This window comes from Acanthopagrus latus, chromosome 9, assembly GCF_904848185.1.
Source record: "Acanthopagrus latus isolate v.2019 chromosome 9, fAcaLat1.1, whole genome shotgun sequence".
Taxonomy (NCBI): Eukaryota; Metazoa; Chordata; class Actinopteri; order Spariformes; family Sparidae; genus Acanthopagrus; species Acanthopagrus latus.
The window spans coordinates 1,828,581-1,856,138 of record NC_051047.1 but is presented as its reverse complement, the minus strand read 5'-3'; the positions used below and the strand labels follow the sequence as shown (position 1 = coordinate 1,856,138).

Sequence of the window (27,558 nt, the reverse complement as noted above, 5' to 3'; positions counted from 1 at the left end):
TCAGAGACAAATCCTCACGGTGGTGTTTTCGGTGAACTGTTTCTTTGCATGAAAATAAGTCAAATTAAGTGTAAAAATACTTGAAGGTGGAGTCCTGCATTCAAAATTCTAGTAGAGTACAGAAGTATCTGAAAAAAATTCCTTGCAAGTATCAATTATGCCCTTGTCGTTAAATTATATATAATCTATATTAAATTAGGATTATCAATGATGCAAAAGCATTATGTGAACAAAAAGTTTATGTGACAACTCTACTACTACAATATATATAAATGAACCATATATTATTTCAGATGTTACGCACACTAAACCTGAACCTGAAAATGACTTGCAACTGCTGCTCAAATACATGTCACAAAGTAAAAAAGAACATTATTCCTTTTGGACTTGAAGTATACACTTCCAGAGTCCAAGGTGAGTCTTCAAATGGCTTGACCTGTCAAAACCTTTCAATTTACAGAATTAGAAAAGTAGCAGCCTTTCTTATTTTAGGCACTAGAATCAGGGACTTCACTTTTGGTTGGTAAAGTGATGTCAGGTCATTACTGATCTATTTTAATGTCAGTTTACTGATAAAGTAATCTGTTCTAAGCCTTTTAACACAAGTTGCTGGATAGAAAATGCCAGTCGTTAGGCCATTTCAGGCTTTTTTTCCCACTCAGCAAAACGCTTACAGACTAAAGACTGAACATTTCCGTGCTTGGAAATTGATAAACTTATTCTGTAATACCTTAGCTTGACAAAGTGAAACATTAACAATATACAAGGATGATTTTCATGAAATGAAGACAAAAAATAAGAGCACATGAAAAAGCTTTATTGTCACACCAAGCTTTTACATAAACAAATTTAGAATTTTTGACTTCAAGCTTAGAATGTGAAAACTATTTAGCAACGCCACTAGGGAGAACAAGTAGTGAACTCACTGTTATATAACTTACATAATTTATTAAATATCTTTATTTGGAAGGATTTTACAGGGAAGCAGGAAAAAGTACAGAAGTTAGTGGAGGTGAGGTACTCTCTTTTTTTTTCAGTTTTCCTGCCTGTGTTCAGAGAGAGGCAGAAACACTGGGAACCACAGTAGCAAAACAGATTTACAGTATCTGCTTCTAAATAGAGTCTTTGCAGGAACACATTCAGCTTTCACAAACACAATATAGTGCTATAGGTCATGTGGGGTGCACAGGAATGTAGATAAAGAAAACATGGACAAGGGTAGGGAAATGAACAACCTGGGCAAATCCTACTTCAACAACTAAACATTCACACTGGGGGAGAATATGTACAATGATGCTTCTTCATGTGTCAAGTCCATGACTCTTAATACATTCCTTTAATGTAAACCACGATGTATGAACTCTCTCTCTTCTCAATAATACTTCACTGTGTTCTATTCTGCTATTATTCTCAATAGCAGGTATAACTTGGATTTATTTTTAAAAATACTGAATTTGTGATATTAATTTTTGCATGTAAACAAATCATACAGGACAAACACCTTTAAGATTATATGGCCATTTGGCAGCCTAGAGATTAAGCAGTAACAGACAAGGCATCTGCAGAGACCTATAGCATACTGTGAGGCAGTGAGGACACAGACAAATCACTGCAGCTCAATAAGTGGAGGCCAATACATCAAGAAGATTAATGTTGAGCTTTAAAAGTCAAGATTAAGCCATGCAGGTGAACACCACCACCAACACTTAGTTTATCATAATAGATGCGAGGCTGTGGTATATTACAGTGTTGCAAACTAACAAAGGAAGTCCTGATTAAATCTGAGGACCTTACGCATTGTGTCATCCTAAGATCCCACAATTTAAAAACACAAATAAATAGCAATGGCAAAATCTATCCCAATCATTTTACTTTGGGTGGGCTGGGGGGGCTTACTGTGCATGTATGCTAACTGACAGCAGAGCAGACCAGCCACGCTGGGAATGAATTCACAGAAGTAGTCAGGGCTGGAAATGCCCACTCTGCCATGGGCCAAATGAAAAAAGTGCTTCTCAGCAAGTAGCTGGTAGTGCTGTGCATACTCATGGGGGCTGGTGAGTAACACGGGTGTGTGTTGGAGGGGTTAGTGCTGTGTGGAAGTTGTGGTATTCAGGATTCTTCATTCCACAAGGTGACTGTGGAGTGTGGGTGACAAGACGTGTGACTCCATGGTTGAGCAATGTTAGCTGTTAGTTTGTGGTTATGGAGGTGCAGGTCGGTGGGGTGTCTTTAATTACTACAAGATCCACTATCTGCGTCACTGGATCTTCCCCAAACTGGACATGAGCCACTGAGTAAATTGCCAGGGAATCATTCACTGACTGCTGACAGGAGGGGAGCAGAGTCACCTTATGCGCTACATTTGGCAACATTAAGCCAATTTCATGGCTTCTTTCATAGCTTTGAGCAGCATTTCATGTTTGATTAGACATACTCTACCTTCAAAAAATAGACTTTTCTTTATTTAGTACCAACCGCCCTAGTAAACATCATCCACTCTAAGTATTTTACTAAGTTTGACAACAAAGTAGATTGAGGCTAGGCAAGCAGTGTTACAGTATTAGATTTAACATGAATATCAATACTGACAAAGAGGCAACTTCATCAAGCGCTATTTATTATTCTACTGCCAAATGAAGGGCCCATTTGATCATCAATGCAAAATGACTAAAGATATGGGTTTTTAAACTTAAACAGTTGATCTGTTTATATGGCAGCATATTGGTCAAATGTGAGGAGTCTTTACACCAGCGTCTTTACACCTCAGTCAGTGCTTCAGAGAAAAACCTCACTGGATCAAAATTTGAATGACAAGCACAGTCACTCTGAACAGTTGAATAAAACAATGAAATACTTTAGGGGAATAATAGTGTTGGATGTTGATGAGTGTCACTGTGTCTTAGATTTCCTCTGATAACACTAGGGTGTGGTGTGTTGGGTATATGTGTGCGCACAGTTTGTCTCTTAACATGTGAAAACACCACCACAGAGGTGAGCTGTGGGTGTGATGACATCATCCACCCAGCAGCTATGGGGATTCCCTAACAAAAAACACATTCTCTTTCTCTCAACTCATTGGTTTCTGTCTGGAACAGATGGGATGGGTCCCTCTCTCATCCTCTTCTCTCCTTTTCTTTCTGTAGCTCAAGCACAACAGCAGTGAGGTGTGAGGGCTTCAATTCAGAAATGTATGAGGGCAGGAGAGAGAGGTCACTAAATCAAAACATGGCATATGCAGCCCATTAATAATAAACAACAACAAAACAGAAGGTGGACAGACATAAAATACAACAGAAGTACTCTTGGTCACAGCATGCAATGCAAACCACATACCGCCCACATTCATCAAAGCAAGATAGATCAGCTGATTGGTATGGCGCCCTCTAGGGGCTGTGGAGTTTGCAAAGCCCTGTTTGGAATTCAGGAGAGGAGAGGACAGAGAGGAGAGAAGAAGAAAAAAAGAAGAGCTGCCCTAGGCATGCTCCAGAAGCCACTGGAAGAGGGGGATGTGGTGGAGTTCTCTGCCCGCCTGGAGTGGCTCCTCTCTGGCCGGGGACTGACTGTGTGTCTGGCTCTCCTCACAGTAGCGTAGCAGTGTGTGCAGCAGCTCTCCAACTCTCCACTTCTTCTCCCGAAGTCTCTGGACCACCGCTGGGAGCTGAAAGGCCACACACTTATCATTCACTGGCATCAATTATAATGCAGCTTTTTTTTTTTTTTTAATGGGTATTATCTCCTAATGCATTGGTCCCTTAAATGTTTAAGGGTTTCTATTGAGTTATAAAAGGTGCAGACATTTAACTTAAGAGAAATTTGTTAATTCAACAGGGAAGTCAAAGAACATAATAATAACTAATGGTAATGTGTTTCCTTCAGTCAATGGGTTTTTTTTAAAATGGGTTTTCAGTTAGATGCATGAAATAAGGCCTCTGGTTAACAAAAGAGATACTGACATGACATTACATGACACTCAAGAAAATCCAATTACTGGGTTAATCCAACTATGATCGGACTTTTAAGATGCATGTTTACACCTTAGTCTGACTAAAATCAGACCAGATCGGATTTCTCATACTCGGATTAAAACATCTAGATTATTCGATTGATAGTCACTTCACTTCTGCATGTATACGTTCTATCAGATCGGATCGGATTTTGCGTTCTGCGCAGGCTTGAGATGTTTTTCCCCGGGCTGTGAGCTGGAAGTAGGACGGCGGCTTTCCTCCAAACTCACCGCAAGGAAGAGCACCATTGTACATCTAGTCTGTGTAATTATCATGTACACCATATACGAAGTTCATCTCGCTCTTCGTACGGCATCTTTCTTGAATGCCGTGGCAGCTGGTGACATAAAGAGGTCAGGTGGAGGTGTTTCTGTTACCACTAGTTGAAATGGATACAGCGCCACCTATCGTACCGGGGTCTGACATGCTTCTGCCAATAATCCGATTTTCTCACCGGCATGTATACTCGGACAATTGCAGTTGTCTGATTGAGCAGCATAGTCGAACTATGGCTGTAATCTGACTAAGCTGTACATGTAAACGTACCAAGTGATTCCCAATCAAGGGTGCTTATACCCCTTGGGGCAATTCCAAGTGTGTTCTAAATGGCTAGAAATACTGCATAATTGTTATTAAATGCATCCTCCTGTAGCCCTGCCAGCCCTTCAATCCACGCTTCAACCTCCTTCCCCCTGGATGCCTATACAGACAACCAATCTGTAAAAAATATGCTTTTGGAGGAGTTGTGTACAATCAGCTTTATGGGCTTTAAAAAGCCTGTGCACACTGTGTAAGACTTGTGTTGTTAATTTGTAACGTTTTTGGTTTGTTTTTACATGTGTAATGATTGTGAAAGCAAATGTCCTACACAGATGAAATTAAAGAATTTATCTGAATCTAATTGGTCGGTATGATAGCTATGTTAATGGATAAACTGTTGATCTATATAGGGGAAAAAGGATGGAAAATATCACGCAGTTTAAAATTAGTTTGAATGAACACATGAGGAGTGCTGTTGATGAAGGGGTCAGGGGTTACCTGAGTTCATCTGACAGGGCTTTGAAAGTATTAAACATTACCTAACAAGTTAAGAACAACTGCACTGTAATATATTATGCAACCTGTTTTACTTAATCATTATATTAGCTGGTGGTTTCCAGCCTTTTCTCTCCACAGCAAAGCTTATTGTAGCAGAAACCAGGATATAACTATACAAGACAACTAACCATAAAACCAACATCAACAACAATGATGGAAAGAATGGCTTCTTTCATTGAGGCAATCTGACTGGCTTAAGGAAAGTCTTCATGTTTACTAGTAAATACCACAGTGGGAGCCTATTTGCTGTTTGAGATGGGAGGTAATGAACATGTTCAGAATGGACTGAGGGCAATCACCTGCTGGAGCTCTCTGTCAAGACTCAGCTGTATCTGAGGGATGTCTGCCAAGGAGGCTGCCACCCACTGCAACATGCTCCTGAGCTGAGGGTCCAGGGTCACGTGTGGAGGGCCACGCCCAAGATCCCTGACATCAGAGTTTACTATAACCAGTGCAGACCTGGGAGCCTGCACCTGAGTCCTGTCCATACAGAGAGTCCCTGCAGCACAGGAAAAAGTGGCTCATTCAAGATTAATCAGACTTGCATATTTTTGTAACACCCATTTTCATGTTTTTTTGGGGTTTTTTTTTTTTCCCCACTGGGCCATCTCAAAGACAGACAGATGTACCAAGTGTAACATCCAACAGTCGTTTGCTCCCCAAGCACCGACCAGTGCAAGGTTACCATGCTCCCACAGCAGAACAGATCCAATGAGGAGCCCCAGCACCCTCAGTGTTGGCTGCTCTGATTACACACACACACGCACACACACCACACACACATACACAGTCTGTGGAGGGAGTGGATGAATGAGCATTAGTGTGGCTGAATATGGGGGTGGTAAAATCCCCGGCTACACACTCAGGCAGACAGACATTGACATCCAGTATGAATCAAAACCAACTGTTCTGAATCTAAAGTAGTGGAAAGAGCACAACCTTTAAATTAGGAGGGGCCTGTCCTATCTCCGTATCTCTCATTTGTCCAAATGTGTGCCATGTTAAACTTTGATAGAGTTTGGGTTTTTTTTGCCAAAATCTGCATTTGTAGGAAGTCGTGTTCACAATAGCTTTTAGTGCATTACTACTGACTCCAGCCTACTCAAAAGGCAAAGTTACAGGCAATAAAAGTCCTTACCACTGGATTCCTCTTTAACCTCATTCTCCTTGTCCTCTGTGTTGTCACTGTTGGATGAGAAATGCCACACAGGTTAATAAAAAGGAGAGACAGCTGGGGAGATGTGGCTACATGCAAGGAGACACAAATCACAGAAAGCATGCTTAAGCTAACAGCTTTTTGTGTAAGCATAGCAGGATATCAGAAGTAATACTGATCAAAAGGCATCATACACTGAGGGAAATGTGCTGCATATTTCCAGTCAGTCAGCGTTTTTTTCATATATTCCAGTAAATTTACTTTTCTGATTCAATATCTTTTCCCAGTTAAGATGACGTGACTAAGAGTACACTTTGATCGGTGTGAACGTTGATTTTTCCATTCTGAAAATCTGCTCAATATCCATTTTGTCAATTGTGCAAATATTTGCTGTGTGACGTGCCAACAGGTAAACAGTCATTTCTGCACTTTATAAGATTGTTAATCACAGTGTTGTTGACACAGCCCATGGCTACAGACACTCAGACTCTGTTCAATATGATGTAAGGATATCATTTTCATAGCAGGAGGAGGACATCTAAGGTGATTTCACATTCACTGTTTTTATGAAGGAACATGAAGCAGCAAACTATGAGAGACGGGGCAGTACCATCAATAATGTCATGCATTTAAAGACAATATTTGAGCAATTTAAGTTTTATCATCTATGACCATCAATGACAGTGCTGGAAAAGTGCCAACCCCGCAGTTTATTTGCTGCAGTTGGCAACAAGAAACATTTCTTTTCTTTAAATCAAAGTTTAATAAAGGCAAGTGATATCTAATGAAATACTGGAGCTAGGTCCAGCTAACCCATTTTCCATGTAATGACAGGCAATAAACTGGCCATCTCCCATCTGCTGCTCATCAGTGCCAAGTGACGTTACCTTGTGATAGCAGAGTGGGTGACAGGCATAAAATCCCTTGTAAGTGGACTGTATTCTATATTAATGTGTATTGTGATATGATTAATTGTCTGAAAAATCAGCTGGCAAACTGTTAATGGATAGTATAGCCAGGCAGAAATAGAATTAATGAAGTATACATTTTGCATACTGTGTTGTACTTATTGTAGAGTGACACCAAAGACCAGCTAACAGCAGAATGCCAGTCTAGTCCTCTTTTTTCTAATCAGCAGTTTTCAGCAGACTTCCCATGCATTTTGTACGTGTGGATTATTCTTTCATGAAGACAATTTTCATTTGTACAAACATGCTTTATCTGTTGACAGGGCCCTAATGGTATTCAGATGGACAAAGCTACAGCAGGTTTGCTGTGCTCTGGGAAGCCATTACATTCATCTGGTTTAAGACCAGTATCAATGGTACCACGCATAAACTTTCTTGAGAGGGTTATTTCAGTGAATATGTTGTCAGTAGCAACCATTTTTAAGGCACCAACTGTCTTGTTGGTGCATTCAGTTGTCTGTGGAAAGCTCTGACATTTGAGAAATGGTTGTCAGCTGCCAAACAGATCTGAATTCATGGACTTGGACCTAGACAACATGAAAGTTGCTAACTCAAACTCAAATGATACTGGGGTTTTCTTACAAGTGCACATTAATCAACATGTTGATTGACTGTACTGTACTGGCATAAGCCGAAACAAGCAGCAGCATGGATGGAAGCAAAACACATTCACACCTGGGAAAACAATAGTGTGTTTATAAATGACTAGCAGTATGGATTAAACTTGTCAAAGCTGCAGTATATGTTTTTTTAGGGATTGGTGCCCAAGAATTTTAAGACAAATATTTGAACCTATTAGTGTGTTGGAACCGTTTCAATTAATGCAAGAGCCCCCAAAATATAATAACACTACAACTCAGCGTCTTAAGCAATGAGACTACATGCAGGTAATGCAGAACCAGCAGGACATTGCATGCTGACATTAGCACCAACAGCATCTGCCACGTCGAGCCTATTTATTCTTGGAGCACTGAGAGCTTTTTAGTGTGGTCATGCAAGGAGGGTGGTATGAGACAAACTATAGATGAAAAATACCACTGTCCATGTTTTAAATCATTTTCATATGATGAAGCAATGGCCTGGCTCCAATTTTGTGCTAAGATTTTCTACGCTTTTGTTACATCCTACTTTGCTTAATTTCAGTTTCAGAGTAAATTCTATGACTTAATTATATATTTGTCCTATTGTATGTGAATCCCCAGGTCTTCCTGGTATTTCTGAAGGTTAGTCATGCCAACCAGTTGCTGACTGACCTGTCAGAGGGAGAGAAAGACAGGCGCTCCTCACACGCCTCCCCCTCCAGGCCCAGACTGCTCCAGCTACTGCTGTTCCCATTGCTGCTGAAGAAAGAAAGCAGGTAACAGAATACAGAAGTTTTAAAATCAGGATCAATCATGCAACTATGGACAATCGTCACATATGTTCTTTTCTCTAATCTCAAACATACACCCATGCGACAAATTTTAAAATAATTGCACACACTACCCCATATTATTAAGATTATTGTGCCAGAAGTGTGATGCACAACCTCATATGATCCCCCTCACTTGAAATATCACGGGGAGACAGATTTAAAATATGGCATAAGAACTTCCTGCATTAAGTTTAACAGCAAGAAAAGGAGGTGGATCATTTTTTAAAATTTCAATAGAATGTTAGCCTCAAGTGCTATGGTTGTTTACCACTGCTTGGCAACACCATCGGCTGCTCCAGGGCGCCACACTCTCATTGGCTATTGAGGTCCCGAATGAAAAATACTGATTTAAGAAGTGTGTGAGGGGATAATCTGCTCTGAACATTGGTAACGACCAAGGTCCCAGACCAGATTTCTCCTTTGATCATAGGGAGGGGCATGTCAGCATTAAACTGGCCTGAAACTCCTTTGGTCTGAGCCCGTTTTGAGAGAGACATAATCACATAAGACTGCAACAAAGATCAGAATATAATAAGCAGTTTCATCCCATATGATATAATGACCATGTCTATCATGTAGCTTTAAAAAAAACAATACTCAGGGGTGATGACCATTACTGGTATTTGGAATAATCCTTTAAACTCCAGGTAAGGTTCAAAACAGAGGAGGAATCTCCAAATGATAGATTTTTCCACCACATATCCAACTGAATCATCTGTAACACTGATTTGTTGTTAAAGGCCTAAAATGTGAGATCATTACATTCCTGTCCTCATATTATCCTGTTAATCTTGTGGGTTCCTCCAGGACAACCAGCTGGCAACAGAAGCACAACAATATACACGCTCTGTAATTAGTCAATGATTAGCCTGCTGGCTGGAACCTGCATACTGTGGCATGCAGCACTCAGTGAAGCTGAAGGGAGGAACATTTCTGATATCTAAAAATACCTCTCTTAATCTGCATTACCTCAGATACAGCTTTCTCCCTGTGGTTTCAGTGAATGACACATGGTGAGAGCTTTTTAATTTAGTCAATTATCACACTCAGTATCTCAGTCACCCCTTGAAGTGAATTTTTCCTTCCGTTATTTCAACTGCTGAGCGGAAATGTTTGAAGCAAGCTTTTGAAGAGAGTCTAATGAATTACACATGGTGGACTTTAGTTCCTGTAGAAACACTGCCTGAAGTGAAGAGAGCACTCAGACACACCTTTAGAAAATATTATGATACATTAACTTGGCCCTGATGGCCAAAATAACTAGCTGTGAACACACTGCGTTCTTTCAGTGTCTTGGGAAAGAATCTTGATGTTGTCAGTTTTGCTTCCATAGAGATAAAAACTTTTGCCAGGAATGTCAACAGCATAACTCCTAGGGTCTTGAGAGGTGAATGAGACCATGTTACTTAATTACTTACTTACATGTTACTCATTCACTTGGTCCCACTCTCCCTCTCTTTTAAAATAGTAGCGATGCCCACCCAAGGGAATGAAGTAAATATTGTCTCACTACTAATTGGTGGCAGAACTTTGCTTCATGGACAACTACAAAAAATCTCAAAAAAGGTACAGTTTGACAGCCTTGGATCACAAGGGGCTCAGCTCAACCAGACTGTGCCGCTCAGTGAAAACAGCTCTCATCAGTACTGGGACTGAACACAGCCTCTGAGACCAACTTATGCGAGTTTGAAAACGACGGAAACAGTATACGAGATTTACAGGGGCTCAGATCAGGACTCTGACTAGTTGTTGCCACATCTTACAAACTGCCCCTTTAACAACATATCTGTTAGAGCTTGCATATAATGCACATACATATTGCACTTGCACAAATCAGACAAAATTATATTTCGGTGATGAAGTCAAAATGAAATTGCCAAACCATTCACTGTGACTGATAGTGACCTTCGGTATCCTCCCTGAGAGACTCAACCACAGACAGAGACTCTGCTAAAACAGGTCCAACATAACAGTAAAACATTTTTTCTATACCGACCTAGGCCTGAGAAGATGAACAGCACAAACTGACACAGCATGACCAAACATCCTCCTTGTTTAGGTCCTGAGACCATGACTACACAGAAATACATTTTACTTTCTACCACTGAAATATTAAATCAATGACAGCACTGTTCCGATCCTTACATGTGCCACTTTGTAAGCATACCACACCCGTGATCAGTGTTCACATCACAATTTTGATACTTCCATTCACTGATGTGAATCCAAAATATTTTTTCCACATAAGAGATGCAAGTACATCGCTGTGCAAGTTCAGAGTGAGACTCTTGCATTACTTTTACAAAAGTTTGTTTCTATTGGATCCATGCTTACGAAGGACAAAGAAAGACTACTAAGAGTATGTCTGATAACACTGACACAGTTCATAGTGCACCATTAAGTCTAAAGTTTGAGATATTTGGATGTTTTTTTATTAAAAAAGAAGGAGAACTTCAATAAAGCGTGGTTGTTGTTATGAGTTGCAGGATACAGTAGTAACACCTGGAGAGATAGCACGATGAAACTTTACGATTGTATATCTACTGCAAAAATCATAATCACAATCATGACTGGCAACAGCCAGTGACGATACTGATGTGGACATTAGCAACAGCGCAACCAATCACTATTCTCATTGCTGCCCTCAGGTTTCATTACATTTGTCTACCACTTTTTCCCTTGCCATAAAGTAAAAAGAAATTGTTCTTTCATGAAGTATATCAGATATACTTGATAAAACACCAGGGAACCACGTGAACTGCCTCTTTTACTGAAATAAATCATATTAATCTAAAATGGAAAATGAATGAGTGCATGAAACAAATGTTAAGAACTGCAAGACTGCATCATATCACATTGAATTACACAGATTTTTTAATACAGCACTGATTTGTCCTGTATATCCTGTAAAAATGTTTCATCCCTGAAACATATCGGCACCCCTGTATCTAGAGGCATATCAGATCTTCTTATAAAAGACAGATGCACACCCTAACCTAGTAACCAATATGTTACCTTCAAAAATATTAATGGTACAACCATGCAAACAAAGATTTCACAGAAACCATGATTAGTTTGTTCACATCTGAATTAAAGACAGGGGGTGTAATGTGGCTGAGACAGTCACATGTGCCACCTGTTGTTGCTATCAAACCTGGATCCTGTGAGTTTACTGCAACAGCAGCTGTCATCATATCACAAGAAAATATTGATACATACTCTCTGGGTGGGAGGAACTGCCTGAAACCTGAGTGCAAACCTTCTTCCTAGAGAGACATTATCTTTAGAGAAATCTGTACTCCTTAGTACTGTGTCTTATCACATTGTAGTTGGTTTGAAAGTGCTATAGGATAGGACTGGGATAGCTAAAAGCTAAATTCCCTTAATCTAATTTTGTGTATGTTAAAGAAGCCAAAGTAAGAACAGCCAACAGTGATCTAATGACTAACAATGTACATGCTTTTAACATTTTAGTATGATGCTTTGCATTAAATGACAGAATAGTTTAAATTCAGGGCTGTTACAATACAGCAATGGTAAAACCAGAAGTATAATAATACATAACATTTATCTCTATAGTAAAACACAAAGAGAAATTGTAGCAGTGTACAGATAACTGGATATTTGGTATGCTATGTATGAAAAATGGTGGTTGTATACCTGTCACTGAGGTGGAGAAAGCTGCTGTTGTCATCTGGGTGCTCATCCTCAAAGCTCAAGTTAGACCAGCTGCCCAGACTGTCATCCCCTACACTCAGTTGTTGGGACACTGAGGACTCTGTGACTTCCCTTCCTGGAAAGCTAAACCCACAGAGAGATGAGGAAAGGAAAAGGCTTCAAAATGCACACGAAAATCTACAAATTCCTGGTAAATTGGTAAAGTCAGGTAAGAAGTTAATGTGAGATGAAAGTAGTTTTTGAAAACAAATAAATAACACTGACTAAATGCTATGTGTGGCCTTAGCCATAACATGAAAATATGGACATGGCAGCAGGGTATGGAGAAGCAACTACAAGGAATCTTAGTGTATGTACCTGATGTTGGTAGCCTGGCAGATGTTGGACAGGGCTGACGTCATAATCTCAGCAGTTAGGCTCTCAGCATAGCTGGTCCCATCATGGCCAATGCCACTATCGGCATTAAGACTGGTGTTGCTCAGCTCACGTTTAGCTGTCTCCATTGCCATGGTCACCATCTCCTCAGCAAGCGCTGCCCTGTGGTCCAGGTCAATGTGGATCTTTGGAATCTCCAGGCTAGATAGACGCTCAGCCCTTGCCTGACATTCCGGCCCCCTTTTCCTCCTCTGTAATACTGGATGGTGGTGGTGCCTGTTAAGTCTGGTACAATACGAACACTCCTGGATCTGACAATAACGACATGTCCTCTCTCCCAGGGCTTGGCCCAGTGATGGCACTGGCACCTCAGACAATCTCTGGGTGTGAGAGTGTCTGTCATGGCCTTGGGCCCTCTGGTGCTCACGGGATGAATGTCCAACTGAAGCCAGGCTCATCTTCAGAGTGTCATCAACTATTTTCCTGGCATAATGCTCAATGACCTGCATCACCCTACTCCTGTAGCCTCCATCATACAGACTTCCTGTACTGTGGTAATGCTTGCTATTTCCCTCCTTGGACAACAGAGGACAGGAGAAAGAGTTCCTGATGAGATTTTCTGCCATGTCTTCAAGTTTGGATTTCTTATAAAGACAGGAATCCGTGAGAGACTTAGGCAGCCGCACAGAGGAAAGATGTAGTTTGCGTGTGACATCGCAGGTGATATTGTAAGCTAAAGACTCTGCAAAGTTTACCATATCCATGTACTCCCTCTGACTGCTGTCTTCAGATTCCCGACAATAACACTCAGCATATTCACCTGACGGACGAACCACTGAATCTACTCTGTCCTTGGATGACAATGTGTCACTACCACAAATTTTCCATTCGTCCGGCAGTGACTTGGAGGAGTGAAGACGGGTGCCGGATGATCTCTGCTTGATCTTGCGACTGGCATGAGCCAGGCCTAGTTTTATAGAGCGGTAGGCCAAACGGCTGGCATACTGGTCTAAGACCAACTCCCTACTGCCTCCCTCCTTTTTCAATACTCTGATGAGGTAACCAGCATATTCATCTGTCACACTCTCACAGCTGGGATACTCCGAAGACAGGCCAGAGCTAGAGCTGGAAATAGTGCTTGACGTGGATGTAGGAGACTGGAATACGGAGGCTATCAGGTCATTAGACCATTGCTCAGCCAACCTTCCTACCCTCCAGTTTCTGTCCTGGTCTATACTTGATTGAGGCTGGTGTTGATGGTGGTGATGCAGACATTCAGAGCTAGATCTGTCAAAACTTCTTCTCCTTAGAGCTCTGTGATATGGACACTGCTGTGCAGAGCTCACCATCCTCTTCACATCATTGATGACCTCTCCTGCCACCTCGCCAGCATACACCCACAAGGTGTTCAGGGTCTGCTCTGAGAACTGAGCAACACTGTCTCTCTTTTCCTTGCTGCCTTTACTCATCTCCCCCTCCTCCTCTGCCACTCCCAGAGTGTCCATTTCTGTTGCCATAGAGACAATATGACATGCCAGCCTCTCAGCATAGTGGAGAGCTTCCTTATTGGACATTTTGCGTGCAGACATCTGACTCAGTTCATGCCGGCCAACTCCTGTCTCTAAACATCTATTAGTGCCACCTACACAACCCTCTTCTGCTAATTCTTCCTCTTCCTCCTCATTGCCATCCGCTTCCTCAGAGAGAGACCTCATCAATTTGAGCATAAACTCAGCTTTGTCTGCCTCAGGAGTGATGTCTTTTGGGCCTGGGCCAGGCTCAGGCTGATAGTGAGGGGTGGGTGGGGGAGTAGCAGGGGAGAATTCCTTGGCAAGCTTGCTTTTCAGCTTCTTGGAGAATTGCTTTATTTGTTTTTCCTGGGACACCTCACTGGGCTGCTGAGGGGTAGAGGGAGGAGTGCCAGGAGTCCCACCAGATTTTTGACCAGAGCTTGGAACCGATTCATCCCCTGGAACAGATGTCCCTCTTTGAGAACCCGTCTCGGTACCAGGCACATCAAGACTATCCATCATTACAGAATGAGTTTCAGCCACACTTCTGGTCCTGGGGTCCAACTCACAGCTGTCTCTCCCCTGACTTTGAAATGAAATGTGAGGAATGCTACAGTCTGTTGCTTGCTCAACAGGGCTTTCCTTGATAACATATTCAGTCTCTTTCCGGTCATATCTCAAATTCTGCCTGACAGGTCCCTGCTTTGTAGGGAAATCCTCATATGAAGCCTCAAAATTAGCCATATCCTGCTTTGAAGAAGAGCTCCCTCTGCTTCCGATTGTCTTTGTGAGGAAATCAGCACAGTCACCAAAACTCTTCTTCATCTTAGAAGCAGTTATTAGCTCACAAGCCTCAGTTACTATCATATCCACCATGTTTCCAGAGAAGTTCTGGAATGGGGACTTTGCTTGAGAGGGGTCTCCTCCAGATATAGCTGTCTGAGTTCCATGACTGTAAAGGTGAGTTTGTGTAGACGTGGCGGTGTCACAGGACGATATGGTTACTCTTTTAGGGCTGGCCTGTGGGGTATCTACCAAGCTAGACTGATCCTGACAGGTCTCCTCAGACTCATGAAGGTGGGAGATGGCTTGGCCTGCTTGGGGCACAGGAATACAGCTGGCCATGCCTGAAACTGTAAATAGAGCTTTCTTCACTGTGCAGGTAGCATCCTCTCCTGGGACACCTGGGACTGCTGCAGCTGAGCTAGAACTCAAAAGCTGCTGGTTAGCAAAAGTACTACACGTCTGAGTGCTAGTGTTCTCTGCACTGACATAACAGATGTTGTCCAGAGACACACTAATAGCCGCTTCACTAGTAAAGGCAACATCCGCCTGAGAAAGCTCTATGAAGGCCTCCTGGATTACAGATTCAGACAAGTCTGAAGCGTAGGAGGAAACCACCTCCTCCTCTTCCTCTTGCCTGTGGCCAAAGGACCAATCACTAGGGGTGAGAGGGGTTGAGGGGTGAGAGAACTGGCACACTTCCATAATTCCTTCGAACACCAGCTCTTCAGCCAGATCAGCAGCAAAACGTGTTACTGTGCTGTGGAAAATCTGCTTTTTCACTGTCAGGAAGTCTTTCAATGCCCCAGACACAGCCTCTCCAACTAGAAACCCAGCTAATCCATTGATTGCCCTTTCCTTTAACACACAGGCATGGCGCATGCCAATCTCATGAAAGGCCATTTGAAATACAGAGGATGTGAGCCTGGCAGCAAGGTGACACAAGGTTGTGGTGCAGGAGGATACACCTTTTTGGAGGTCTCGCAAGGCGCTGCCCAAGCTCATTTCCACTAAGTCAGTGGCAAACCTCTGAATGCCATCCTTTAGAGACTGAGATTTCTTCTGCAGCTTTGCCACTGTTACAGTCTCTTGTATTTCTGAGAGCTTCATCAGGTAGCCTGAAGGATTCTGGAACTCCTTGTGGCAGACGCAACTGAGATTCTTGTTGTCACTGATGTCGACGGCAGATTGGTAGCCACACACAGACCCCATAATTTCTTTGGACAAACTGCTGGCAAAGTCTGAGTAGGTCTTATACAGAGAGCAGAGATCCTGGGGTTTACGTAGCTCTGAACTGTCCTGCCCATCCTCATCTGTCTTCCAGAAGTATTCCAGAGTTCCACTACAGTCACCCAGAGGGCTGAAGGCGGATGAGCTGACAGGACTAAAGAGTGGACCACCATTCTCCTCAGAGGGGGTCTGCACTGGTCGAGGGGAGTCAGGCACCTCAGAGTGAAGTGAGTAGGGAGAGCCTGGTTTCAGAGGAGTGGGTTTTTTTACATTAGCTGGGAGAGTGGGCTGGTCAAAGCGATGAGGATTCATACCCTTGGTGGAGCAGCCCCTAGAAACATATTTGGATGATGACCCACTGGTGCTAGACTCAGCAGCCCTTTTCTGTGAGGTTGGTGCACTAATAGCATCCTGAGGCAGTGCGAGAGTGCAGCTCTCTGAGCTCAACTCCTCCAGGTCATCAAACTGGTCAAAACTATCAAAGAATTCACTGACTTCAGAGTCCGAGTCTTCAACTCGCTCTCTGGGCCCCCCTGGCACCTGGGGGATATCAAGTTTGGCCAGCAGGCTCTTTTGATAGCCGACCTCATCCAGGAAAATGATTGGGCTGGGGCTGGAGCAGTCTGACTCTTCTGATTCACTGACATGAATCAAAGGCGAGGAAAGACGAGTTCCGGGACTGCAGTAAGTCCACTGGGATTCCACGCCTGATGACCTCTGCACCGTGACAGATACATCTGGGCCAGACCTTTCTTTGGATGAATACTTCTTTGAAGATGAGCCTATGATAACGCGGGAGCCTGATAATTCCTTTCTTCTCTTGTGGGCTGGTACTGTCTGTGATGCCACATCACGCTTTTTAAAATGGCTATAGGACAATACAGCTGTGGAAATGCACAAGGGGAGAGTGGGGAAACCTGGTTACACAGTAAATACAAAGATGGGATAAAAGATAAAAATGTTATCCAAAAAAAGAAGCTGAGTGAAAACACAAGCTGTACATCCACTGTGCTGCTTACAGGCAAAGTTTTAAGGAAAAGTGCATCCAAACGAAAAAAAAAAAATTCTCAGTACCAGTGAAGTTCAATCACGAAATTGAAATTACTTCCACAAAATGTTAAGGTATACAAAAACAGAGAGGGTTTAAAGTTAATTCAAAATTTCAATCTAATTTCAAAAGTAGATGGGATCACACGCTACTCTAAGTAAGAGACCAAAGAGCAGTCTACTAAATGCTATTAGGCACTAAATGTGAAACCTACTAGGATTGTCTCCTGTGTCGTCTTCCTCCAGATGCTCAAGGGCTGTGACAAAGTCATCCTCAATTGATGAGACTGACTGGTTGGTGTCATCCTCCTCTGGCTGGCTGGGCTCAGCTGTGCCCCTCTGAAGAGCCTGAAGCTCCAACGCATAGCGAATACCTGCCATGTAGCACCCCAGCAAACCCATCAAAGATCCTACACTGGCCTGAGTGTAGATGCTCATGCTGGGATTATGCCTCAGCACACACACAGCTTTTAACCAGCACTGCGGGCAAAGGGAAACAGCAGAGTAAGAGATAAGGAGGGATAGAGAAAAAAAAGGGAGTAAGAAATAAGAAATTACAGCATTTATAAGCAACAGGCAGACATATCGAAAGTTTATCTATGAATTGTCAAACTGATCACAAACTCAACCTGATAATGTGAAAGATTGAGGCTTGTGAAAAATTTGGCAATCCAATCTCACAGCAGGAGGTAAGAGGGATGAAAGTGTATTGCTATGTCTGTAGACTGATGGCGAGATTATCTGTTGCAAGCAAGTCCACTCTGTAATGTACATAAGTGGAAGGTCTAACTGTCTAAAATGGAAAACAAAACCACGGAGTGAACTGCAGGGCCTGTGTGAACCCAAACATGGCACAAAGGACCAGGAAGGAAATGGCTGCAATTGTGGGCTGAGGAAACAACATCTTGAAGTCTATGCCATCTGCTTTTTTACAAAAGTGTGAGAAAGACTTCCCGTTTACTGGCAGGGACAGACAAGGCCATAAATGTGGGGGAAAATAGCAAATGTACAAAAACAACAAAAATGCCACACCTAAAAAGTAGGTGAGTTTGAGATTACAGATACTGCCAAAAGAGTAAGCAATCCCTTAAATATGCATGTTTTTAGTATATATAAAGATGTTAAAAGTTTTTCAGTAAACTCAGCAAAAGTAATACTTGCACTAGAGACAGGTCTTATCTCAAGAAATTATCTTGAGCCATCTGTCCTTTTTATATGAAAATAACTTCTTGGTAGGAGAGCTTTTTCTACAGGAAAAAACTACTACTACATAATACCTCATTCTTACTTCCCTGCCTTCTTCTCACTTACTCAACGTGCTGACTGAGCACATTCCTTCAATATAAAAGGCCTGTCACCTACCTGAGGCCCAGCATCCTTGTGCTCTGCCAGCCTTCGCGAGTCTTTGAGCAGCAGAACCTCGTCATTCTTGAGGCTGTGAACATGGAGGGACCTGAGGAGCTCACACAGCCCTCCTGGCAGAGATGACAGAGCCTTGGGAATGAGACACAGAAGCAACTTAGCTTGTAGATCAAATTGAAATTGCAAGATACCAAGAACACAGTGGATAATGATTTTTGTTACACATCTCCAAATTGTATTTGACATGTGAAAATCTGTAAGCAGGACATTCTCTTTGTGTTTCATCACAACTCAGATTTGTGATTATTAAGTCTTACCTGTTGGGTGACATCTTCCCCTTCACACTGCCCAGGCAGACACACAAAATGAATCTGAAAGAGCACAGTTGATGGGCAGTATGAATCTATCTTATTTTTGCCCGAGCTTTGCATATGTTTGCGAAGTGGTTTGTGTGACTAACCTCTGTCAGTCTTGTCACGTCTCTGGCTTGCAGCTCTATGCCAACGCAGCAAAGCTCCTTTTTATTCCTAAAGAGGCTCTTCACACACTGAGCCCCGCTGTCACGCACAGTCTGCAAACACACATTTTTTTTGTATATGGTAATCAAAAAGAAATAATGAGAATTCACAGTACATGTACAGTCGTCCTCAAAATTATTCATACCCTTGTTAATTTTGTGATTTTTTTATTTTTGCTATGAAACTAATGCATTTTTGTCACGTTTGTTTATGAATTATATGTGACCAACAAGTGAAAGAACGACAACAATACACAATTCAAGAAACTCTTAAATTCATGGGTATTTTATTGTCGGATTACCAAAAAATGCCATGTTCAAAATTATTCATACCCCTGGCAATCTCTCAACAAAAATGTCCCAAATGTGTTCATCTTTGTCCCAAAGTTATTTCATGATGTCTCATTGGAATGAATACCTTTTTTGTTGACCAAATGTTAAACAAGGTTAAAAAAATAGCATCTTTCCAGAAGAGTATAAATAGTGGGAAAGTGTTCAGGTCATTGTTAATCTCTGGTCATCATGGTAAAGAAGAAGGAGCTCAGTGAGGACCTGCGTCAGCATCTTGTGCAGGCCCACAGTGAAGGAAAGGGTTACAAGGCCATTTCCAAGCAGTATGGTGTCCCTGTCTCAACCGTCCAGAGCATCATCAACAAGCACAAGAGGTTCAACACTGTCAAAAACCTCAGTGGGCGTGGCCGAAAGTGTAAGGTGTCCCCCAAACTTGCCAGGAGAATCTGCCGAGAGGTCAACACCAACCCACGGACCACAACCAAGGCCCTAATTCAAACCCTTGAGCAGACAGGGACAAAGGTGTCACGGTCCACCATTGAGCGAGTTTTGCACAGAGGAGGTCTCCATGGACGTAAACCTCGGAAGACGCCGCTGCTCAGGAAAAAACATCTGGTAGCTCGCCTGGCCTTTTGTAGAGGTCATCTGAAGCAAGATCCCAGCTTTTGGTCAACCATCCTGTGGTCTGATGAGACAAAACTGGAGTTATTTGGCCATATGGATACCCAGTATGTCTGGAGGAAGAAAGGAGAAGCCTATAGACCAAAGAACACTGTGCCCACTGTCAAGTATGGTGGTGGAAGCATAATGCTGTGGGGATGTTTCTCTTCCAGTGGCACAGGCAATCTCGTCAAGGTCCAAGGTATCATGAAAAAGGAGGATTATATCAGGATACTTGATGAAAATGTCAAGGAATCTGCTGAAAAACTCAAGCTTGGCCAAAACTGGATGTACCAGCAAGACAATGATCCTAAACACACCGCCAAGGTAGTCAAGAAATGGTTCAAGGACAATGACATCAGTGTCCTGGAATGGCCAAGTCAAAGTCCTGACCTCAATCCAATTGAGAATTTGTGGCATCACTTGAAGACCAGAGTGATGGCGAGGAAACCAACCAACCTGACCCAGCTTGAGGCATTCGCCAAGGAAGAGTGGGCCAACATCCCACAGGAGACGTGCAAGAAGCTTGTGGACACGTACAAGAATCGTCTGGAAGCAGTCATAAAGAATAAAGGCTATGCCATTGACTATTAAATAAAGACGATGGACTAGGGTATGAATAATTTTGAACATGGCATTTTTTTTGGACTCCGTTAATAAAATACCCCAGAAATGATTTTTTAAAATTATTTTATATTGTTGTCATTCTTTCAATTGTTGGTCACATGAAGCTAAAACACAAATTTGAAAACAAGCATTTATTTCATCACTAAATGAAAAAATCACAAGAATCAGCAAGGGTATGAATAATTTTGAGGACGACTGTATTTGTGCACAACTGTTGCTCGTAGCAGTATTTTGTGCATCCTCTTATTGTTCTTCCTGCTTTTACACATGACTTCAATATAGAGCCTAGGTAATCACATTATATTCGAATGGACATTTAAAACCACTTAAGATCTTACCTGCCTATCCAATTCATGTGGAAACACATTTCACTACATTAGAAACTGAAACTAAACATCTAGCATACACTACACAGCACAAGGACAGATAACAAACATTGCTAAAACCCGATGAGACCTGTTGTACTTCAATATTACTTAAACATGACAAATGGAAAAAAAAACTGTTTTTTGTTTAATATTACTGTTTTCAAAAGACCTGTGTACATGTGGACTCTATGCTATATCAGATTTAATGGCAGGCAGAAAGAATCACTGGGGATTGCTGCTTGAAATCCCCTTTCAAAGATACAGTACACTACAGACTGTTACAGAACAAAATGCAGTGCCCCGGTACACAGACCTCTTTACGGACTGAAGCCCTGGACCTTATGGGAACTCCTCTAATACGAGCACAGGCATCCATGGCAACAGAGGGCTGCAAGTGGCTGGCTGACCGGCCACACCCCTGCAAACCTAAAGGTACGGAGGGGAGAAGGAACACAGAAAATAACAGAGTGAGTTGCATGGCACATTAGTTAATTAGGAGAGGATCAGGTCCAACTAATAAAATGAGGAAATTTAAGAGATGTACATCATCACTTTTAGTCCCACAGCTGAACATTTGTGTGAGGTTCTCTCTCTTGTTCTATCAATAATCCTCAGCAAGTAAAAGAACTCAGAATTGCTCAATGCAGTCTTGCCCTCAACTACAGCAACAATCACATGACAAAGCAATGACAGTCTCAGCGCTATTAAGTAACAAAGAAATATCAAACTACGTCTCCACTGTTGCACACCCACATTAAATTAGGAGGCATGATATGACAACAATGAGCTAACTGCTGCACCTGTAGCATTCCTCAATCTAACGAGCTAAGAGTTACCAATGGATTCAAGCCTGTGCAGAAAAAACATCTCACCACAGAAGACTTTATAGCTCAAATTTGGGAGATTTTACATCCAAAACTTCTAGACCAACGTTTTCTCCCAACCTGTGTGAAAATAACATGAATCAAGCTTTTAAAAGTAGGCCTAGACTTGTCCTGCTGGTGAGGATAAGCTATAGTGGGCCATGCTTCTTTGATATTCTTCAAACAGTCAGGCCTGCATCAAAGATCAAACAGCAAGGCAAAATAACTGGGGTGTGGGCTCTGAGTAGGGGAAACACACTTGGTAAGCAGCATGAGAGAGCGGGTAAAGGAGGCAAAATATTTACAGTGTACAAGAAGGAAAAGTTTCCCAAGAAATCCAAGCCTCTCCTTTGAGGTATGGTCCAAAGCAGCTAGATTGAGTCTAGATCCAGGCAGGCGGTCCTATTGATCAGCCCATCCTACATCCTGAGAACCAGAGGGGTAGAGGACATGCCACTGGCTTCCTCGGGTGATCCAGGACCTCCTGGCTTCTCATGGGTGCTTTGGTGGGCTGTTCAAAAACAACACAGCCAGCAACTGCTGCTCGACCTCAACTATGCAGTACATCTCAATTCACTCACAAGGGGAAGAAGGCACAATGATGTCTATTATAGCTGTGACTATCTAAGAGATTAGTTATTTAATCTACAGCTGTATCATTCAGAGGTACAGTATATGAGAGTAAACTTGATAGGCCTAATCTATGCAACTAATGTGGCCATGTGTAACTGGTATTAGTTACTTCATGAAAAAACTGTAATTTAAGTTTGGGCCTAACAAATCCTCTTAGGCTGATTTATAAAACTAATGATAAACAAAACTGTAATGGAGCTGAGCAGATGCAGTAAAAAGGATTCTGGGGGGAGATTATCAAGGGGCATCTTAGAGGGGAGACAGCAAAACAACCTGTCAAAGGCAGAAACTGTGTAGTCTAATCTTGTTTGGTTGGGAGCTGATGTGGGCCAAATTCTGAGCATGAGTCTGGGTGGTCAGAGTGATAGATAAACAGAGACTGTAAGAGAGAAACACAGCCTAGAGAACATGAGAAAAACTCACAGTTCACTGTGAGACCAAACACAGGTCTCTAATGAGGCACAGGTGACTTCCTGGTCAGGTGAGATCAGCACTTTTCTTTAACTGACAGACAAAAAGACAGGAATGGAGGACTGGTTGCATTTTGACCATACACCAATGTTGAAGCACGATATTCTCTATAGTATAGATCAAACGCTTAATCAAACCAATTGGACAAATAAATACTCTGCAACTATCCTGATCAAGGATTGTCCCTGTTGGGGCAAAAACGCTACACATTTCCAAATTCCAGCTTAGTTCACGGCTTACGTCTTGACTTCACAGTAGGAAAAAACACTGATGGCACTATTAAACAATGATGAAATAAAATGAAAAAACAAAACAGGGACTCCATTCTATTCCAGTGTCTCTGTGAGTCATGACAACCTGATAGTAGTCTTGCAAAGCCACACCTTTATTTGTTGGTGCCCAGGATGCAGCAACCATGCCCCTGCAAATTAGTGTGGGGGGAACTTGTTTTGCATATCAGGGCTATATCATTTGGACAATATTGGTCTATCACAGATATATCAGTATATCAGCATGTGTTGTCGATATTGGTTGTTATGAAAACAGTGCTGAAAAAAATGTTTGGGGTCATTAATTATATTAAATGTTACTGTTTCAGTTCACTGATGTCATTTTAGACTATAAAGTTATTGTTAAACTGTAAAATATTACTTACGCCCCATGTGGTTGACCACCATGGACCTCATTTCATAAGAATTGTGTATGGTAGTTAATGGATAGGGATCCCCTTTACATTGTGTCGTGAATACACATTGGATGTTTGTCATTTTCTTTACACTGGAGAAATCTCAGTTTGTCAGAAAAAGCCTTAACATTCGTAACTCAGCACTAATGGCTGCTTGGTAGGTTTTAAATAATTTGGCAGGTGGCAGATATTTTTATTATGCACTTCAGTCACTTAATGTCTGGCTCTGGGCTATCAGTGTCACTGCTTATCCATCCTACAGGTGCTAGTGTATGTGATTCTTCTCTTATGGCTCACATTTGTTCATTAATCGTTATTTCTGTATTTATTGTTGTTGTCTGTGTTAGGGTGAGCTCATCTAGACAAATTTCAATTAATTATGTTGAGGCGGCAAGAAAAGTATTAAACCTTGATTCTTCAAACTCTTCATTTATTTACATAAATATGCAGCTTTGACTGATGCCACAGCTCATTTCCAATGTCAATGCCAATTGACAGTGCCATAGATGAGCATAAAAGATACATAAAACTGAACAACAATAACAGAAAAAAATAAATTCACAAGAAAACACAGACAGAACAATACAGACACTAAATTGCAATACAATAAAAAACCTTAAACCAAGAACCAGATCACCAGATCATTCATGAATGATCCCTCTTCATAAAGTGTTTCAGGTTGAGTTTCAATGATCCCAGTCAGGATCCAGTTCTTCTGCAAGTAAGTGTTAGACTGCTGAAGTATAAGACAGTGTAAGTACATTACTAGTAAGACTACACAACCAATAGTCACTGAAGTGATGTTACCTCGCTCACCAAAACCAATAAAAGACTCAAACTCTTTAGAGCTGGTCCTGTATGTTAGCCAGCTCACAAAACTGACAACCAAGCAGATAGCGGAAGACAGGAGACTGGTGACTGAAATGGCCGCCAAATGGCAGGCTTGCACCAACAATCTACATCCTGTGAGTGAGACTAGCCTGACTGTTAACGGGCAATGAATGGACTGATGGACAATACCACTGCCAAGAAACTGAACCAGCTGGATGGAGTTCAGTCATTTACCTAAATATTTACACCGTTCTCCACTTTGACATGTCAACATGTTTCCTGTAAAAATAGGCTTACTGTGAAGATTTGCAGAATGTACTTGTCTTATGTGACAAAGAAAGTAAGAGAACTAGAATGCAATGAGAATGTATTGTCTCAAAAGATAATCATTTGTTGCATTAAATGATCTTATTGTTAAATTGACACCTCTTAAAAAGTGATGATGTCGTGCATATACGTCTCTGAATTTGGGTCTAGGGTGGATAAGCTATATTGACTTGACTGTCCAAAACCCTCTTGTAGGGTGGTCGTACCCTTTAAGTGTCTTATCGGCGGTGGTCTGCCTGACCACTGCAGACAACAGACCCTCTTCACGTGAACAGAGGGAGCTAAACAAAGCAACGTGTCCAACAAAACATCATTTTCAGTTCTCATCACTGACCTGACGTTGACAACTTTCATACAACAGAGAGAAATGTTAAAGTACACCTCTACATGATATAAATAATGCAATACGCTTATTTAGGTTAGCAAAAGCGTAATAAAGGCAACTCTACCAGGCATTCGGTGTTTGGAAGGCAATAGCTAGCCCATATTCCAGCTTGTGTGGCTGGTACCCGCCGCAGCAGCAGGCCACAGAGGAGCCACTGTGGATGCTGATGTTGAATCACCGCGGCTAGGGCTTTATGCTGTCACTGCCAGGACAGACACACGGTTAACTCGCTAGCTGGTAAACGCAACACATTACGCAGACAGACAAGTTCATGTCAAACCACTGGAAGCCATTACACGACAGTCATCCATAGCTACATTAACCACACTGCCATCTGACAGGCTGTCAATCAGTCGGCTAGCAACAAAACCAGGCCGCAGTCCGCTCGGTCTGTGATGTCACCTTGCTATCGTTAGCTAGCACCTAGCCACTAAGCTAATGATAACGCTATGGCAGATTCAAAAGCCTTACGAATAACAACATGTGGTCATTTGTGGTGTTTTCCAAATGTAGCAATTCGCCTGTATCAAGTCATTTTTCCTCACCCCTCAGTGTTGGACTCCAGCAGCGTTGACGCTAGCCGCTGTGTTTAATGTGCGAGCCGCGAACGATTCGTCCGTTTTGAACTCTTCTTTCAAACGCTATCGTTACTGAAAAGAAGCACGAGTTGCCTACCTTGGTTCACCCACTACTGCAATATCTATTCCCGTGTTAGTACTAAAGTCGGATCCGTGGTTTTTAAGCCTAACGAATGACCACAAAATGGCGAAATGCACATTAATTGCATTTGGGAAAAGGACATAAGCTCTAACTTTTTCATTTTGTCTAACCTTTTTAACAGGTAAAATGACTATTTGAATCGAGCTTGCCCTGTCCCGAGAGTTAACTGGATGTGTTGAAGAAGCTGTATAGCCTTACACCTCACCCTCTTATGGTATATTTCACCGATTCGCAAAACTGAATCGAACTCCCCATCTGTTCTTCCCGTGAAAACAAGAGCATTTCAGACATCATCAATCACACACCGAGAAAACGATATGTGTCGCACTAAAACTGCCGAAGACAGAACAATCAAACTGCAGCCAAATTAAATGTCTGTGATATTTGTGTTTTAACAACTATATTTTATATACAGCGAACAAAAAAGGAATTCAAAAACACGATGTACTATTTCATATATTTGGGCCCTTGTTGACGCATTCAAACAGTCAGTGTACAGTGTACATCTTAATAATGCAATAAATAGCACATTTGCTGTGGCCACTTGAGACACATTTGGTTGCAGATCTGATCTGATTGAGTGGGTACTTATTTTGCTTTTTGCAACTAACTGATTTAAAGATACATTTAAGCTCTGTGGTTAACTGTACATAGACTGACCTTTGGGTTGTTCAGCCATTGGGATGGCCATTTGGTAATTAAAAACGGTGAGGCAAGTCATAAAGAAAATAGTTTGTTGTGGTAATTGCTTAAATAAAAAAAGAAATGCAACAAAAAAGCAGTTATATAATATTACTGTTACTCTGCAAGTATTCAAACTTAAACCTAATGACTAAATGTTAAATGGTTCCTATATGTTAGGTGATCACAAGGCTGGAGGATATAGCCTTATAATAATGTCACTATATAATAATAATATTATATATCGTGATATATATCTTGAAATTGTGTAATCTCCTCAAAAGCATTTCATAAAGGAGGACTTGGCAACAAAATCAGATATAATATTTTTGATCACATGCCTTCATAACCATAATGGGGATAAAATGACTGAGTGTGCAAAGATCACTCTTCTGTAATGCTGCCCTCAAAACCAGGAAAAGACAACACATGTCACAAAATGATATAATGATATCTAAAATATAAGACCATCTACAGTTTTATGTCATGATGAGGATATACATTACCCATGCTGCACTGACATCATCGTGTTTAGCTTGTGCATCTCAGAAAAAAAAAAAACAGACCAACAAAAATAAAACATAAAACCTGCTAAATCTGGAAACTTTTTCTTACTGTGGGCACATCAACACAATGTAAATAAACCTTTAAAACTATCCAAAATGCACGCGGCTCATCAAATTTTTTCTCCTCAAGGACAAAAGTTGAGGTGAGTCCTTACTGGTTATTTGTCAAATAGACGTGAAAGGGAGCAGTAAGGAACAAGAACATGTTACTACAGATCAAGTGAATAACATGAGAAACCAGAATTACCATCTCGTGGTTGTATGCTTCCACGCACCAGTCCAGTATACATCCATGTCTATCCAGAAT

At 41.7% G+C, this 27,558-nt stretch overlaps 1 protein-coding gene across 7 annotated transcripts; it reads right to left on the bottom strand.

The window, feature by feature from the left end:
- Nucleotides 1-796: 796 nt before the first annotated feature.
- Nucleotides 797-26,297, bottom strand: akap11 (A kinase (PRKA) anchor protein 11). Of its 7 annotated transcripts, none has more exons than XM_037109102.1 (13): nucleotides 26,210-26,291; nucleotides 25,349-25,486; nucleotides 21,403-21,515; nucleotides 19,087-19,197; nucleotides 18,944-18,997; nucleotides 18,627-18,758; nucleotides 17,480-17,744; nucleotides 12,676-17,101; nucleotides 12,301-12,441; nucleotides 8,480-8,566; nucleotides 6,241-6,287; nucleotides 5,402-5,601; nucleotides 797-3,658 (listed from the first exon to the last, which is right to left on the bottom strand). In XM_037109102.1, the coding sequence occupies exons 2-13, from the start codon at nucleotides 25,353-25,355 to the stop codon at nucleotides 3,473-3,475; spliced, it is 5,769 nt and encodes a 1,922-aa protein (XP_036964997.1). In that variant the 5' UTR covers nucleotides 25,356-25,486; nucleotides 26,210-26,291; the 3' UTR covers nucleotides 797-3,472. The 7 variants fall into 7 exon arrangements, with proteins under 7 accessions (XP_036964997.1, XP_036964996.1, XP_036964998.1 ...); XM_037109101.1 differs by lacking the exon at nucleotides 26,210-26,291 and adding an exon at nucleotides 25,830-26,203; XM_037109103.1 differs by lacking the exon at nucleotides 26,210-26,291 and adding an exon at nucleotides 25,830-26,203 and having other exon boundaries at nucleotides 8,480-8,563.
- Nucleotides 26,298-27,558: the final 1,261 nt, after the last annotated feature.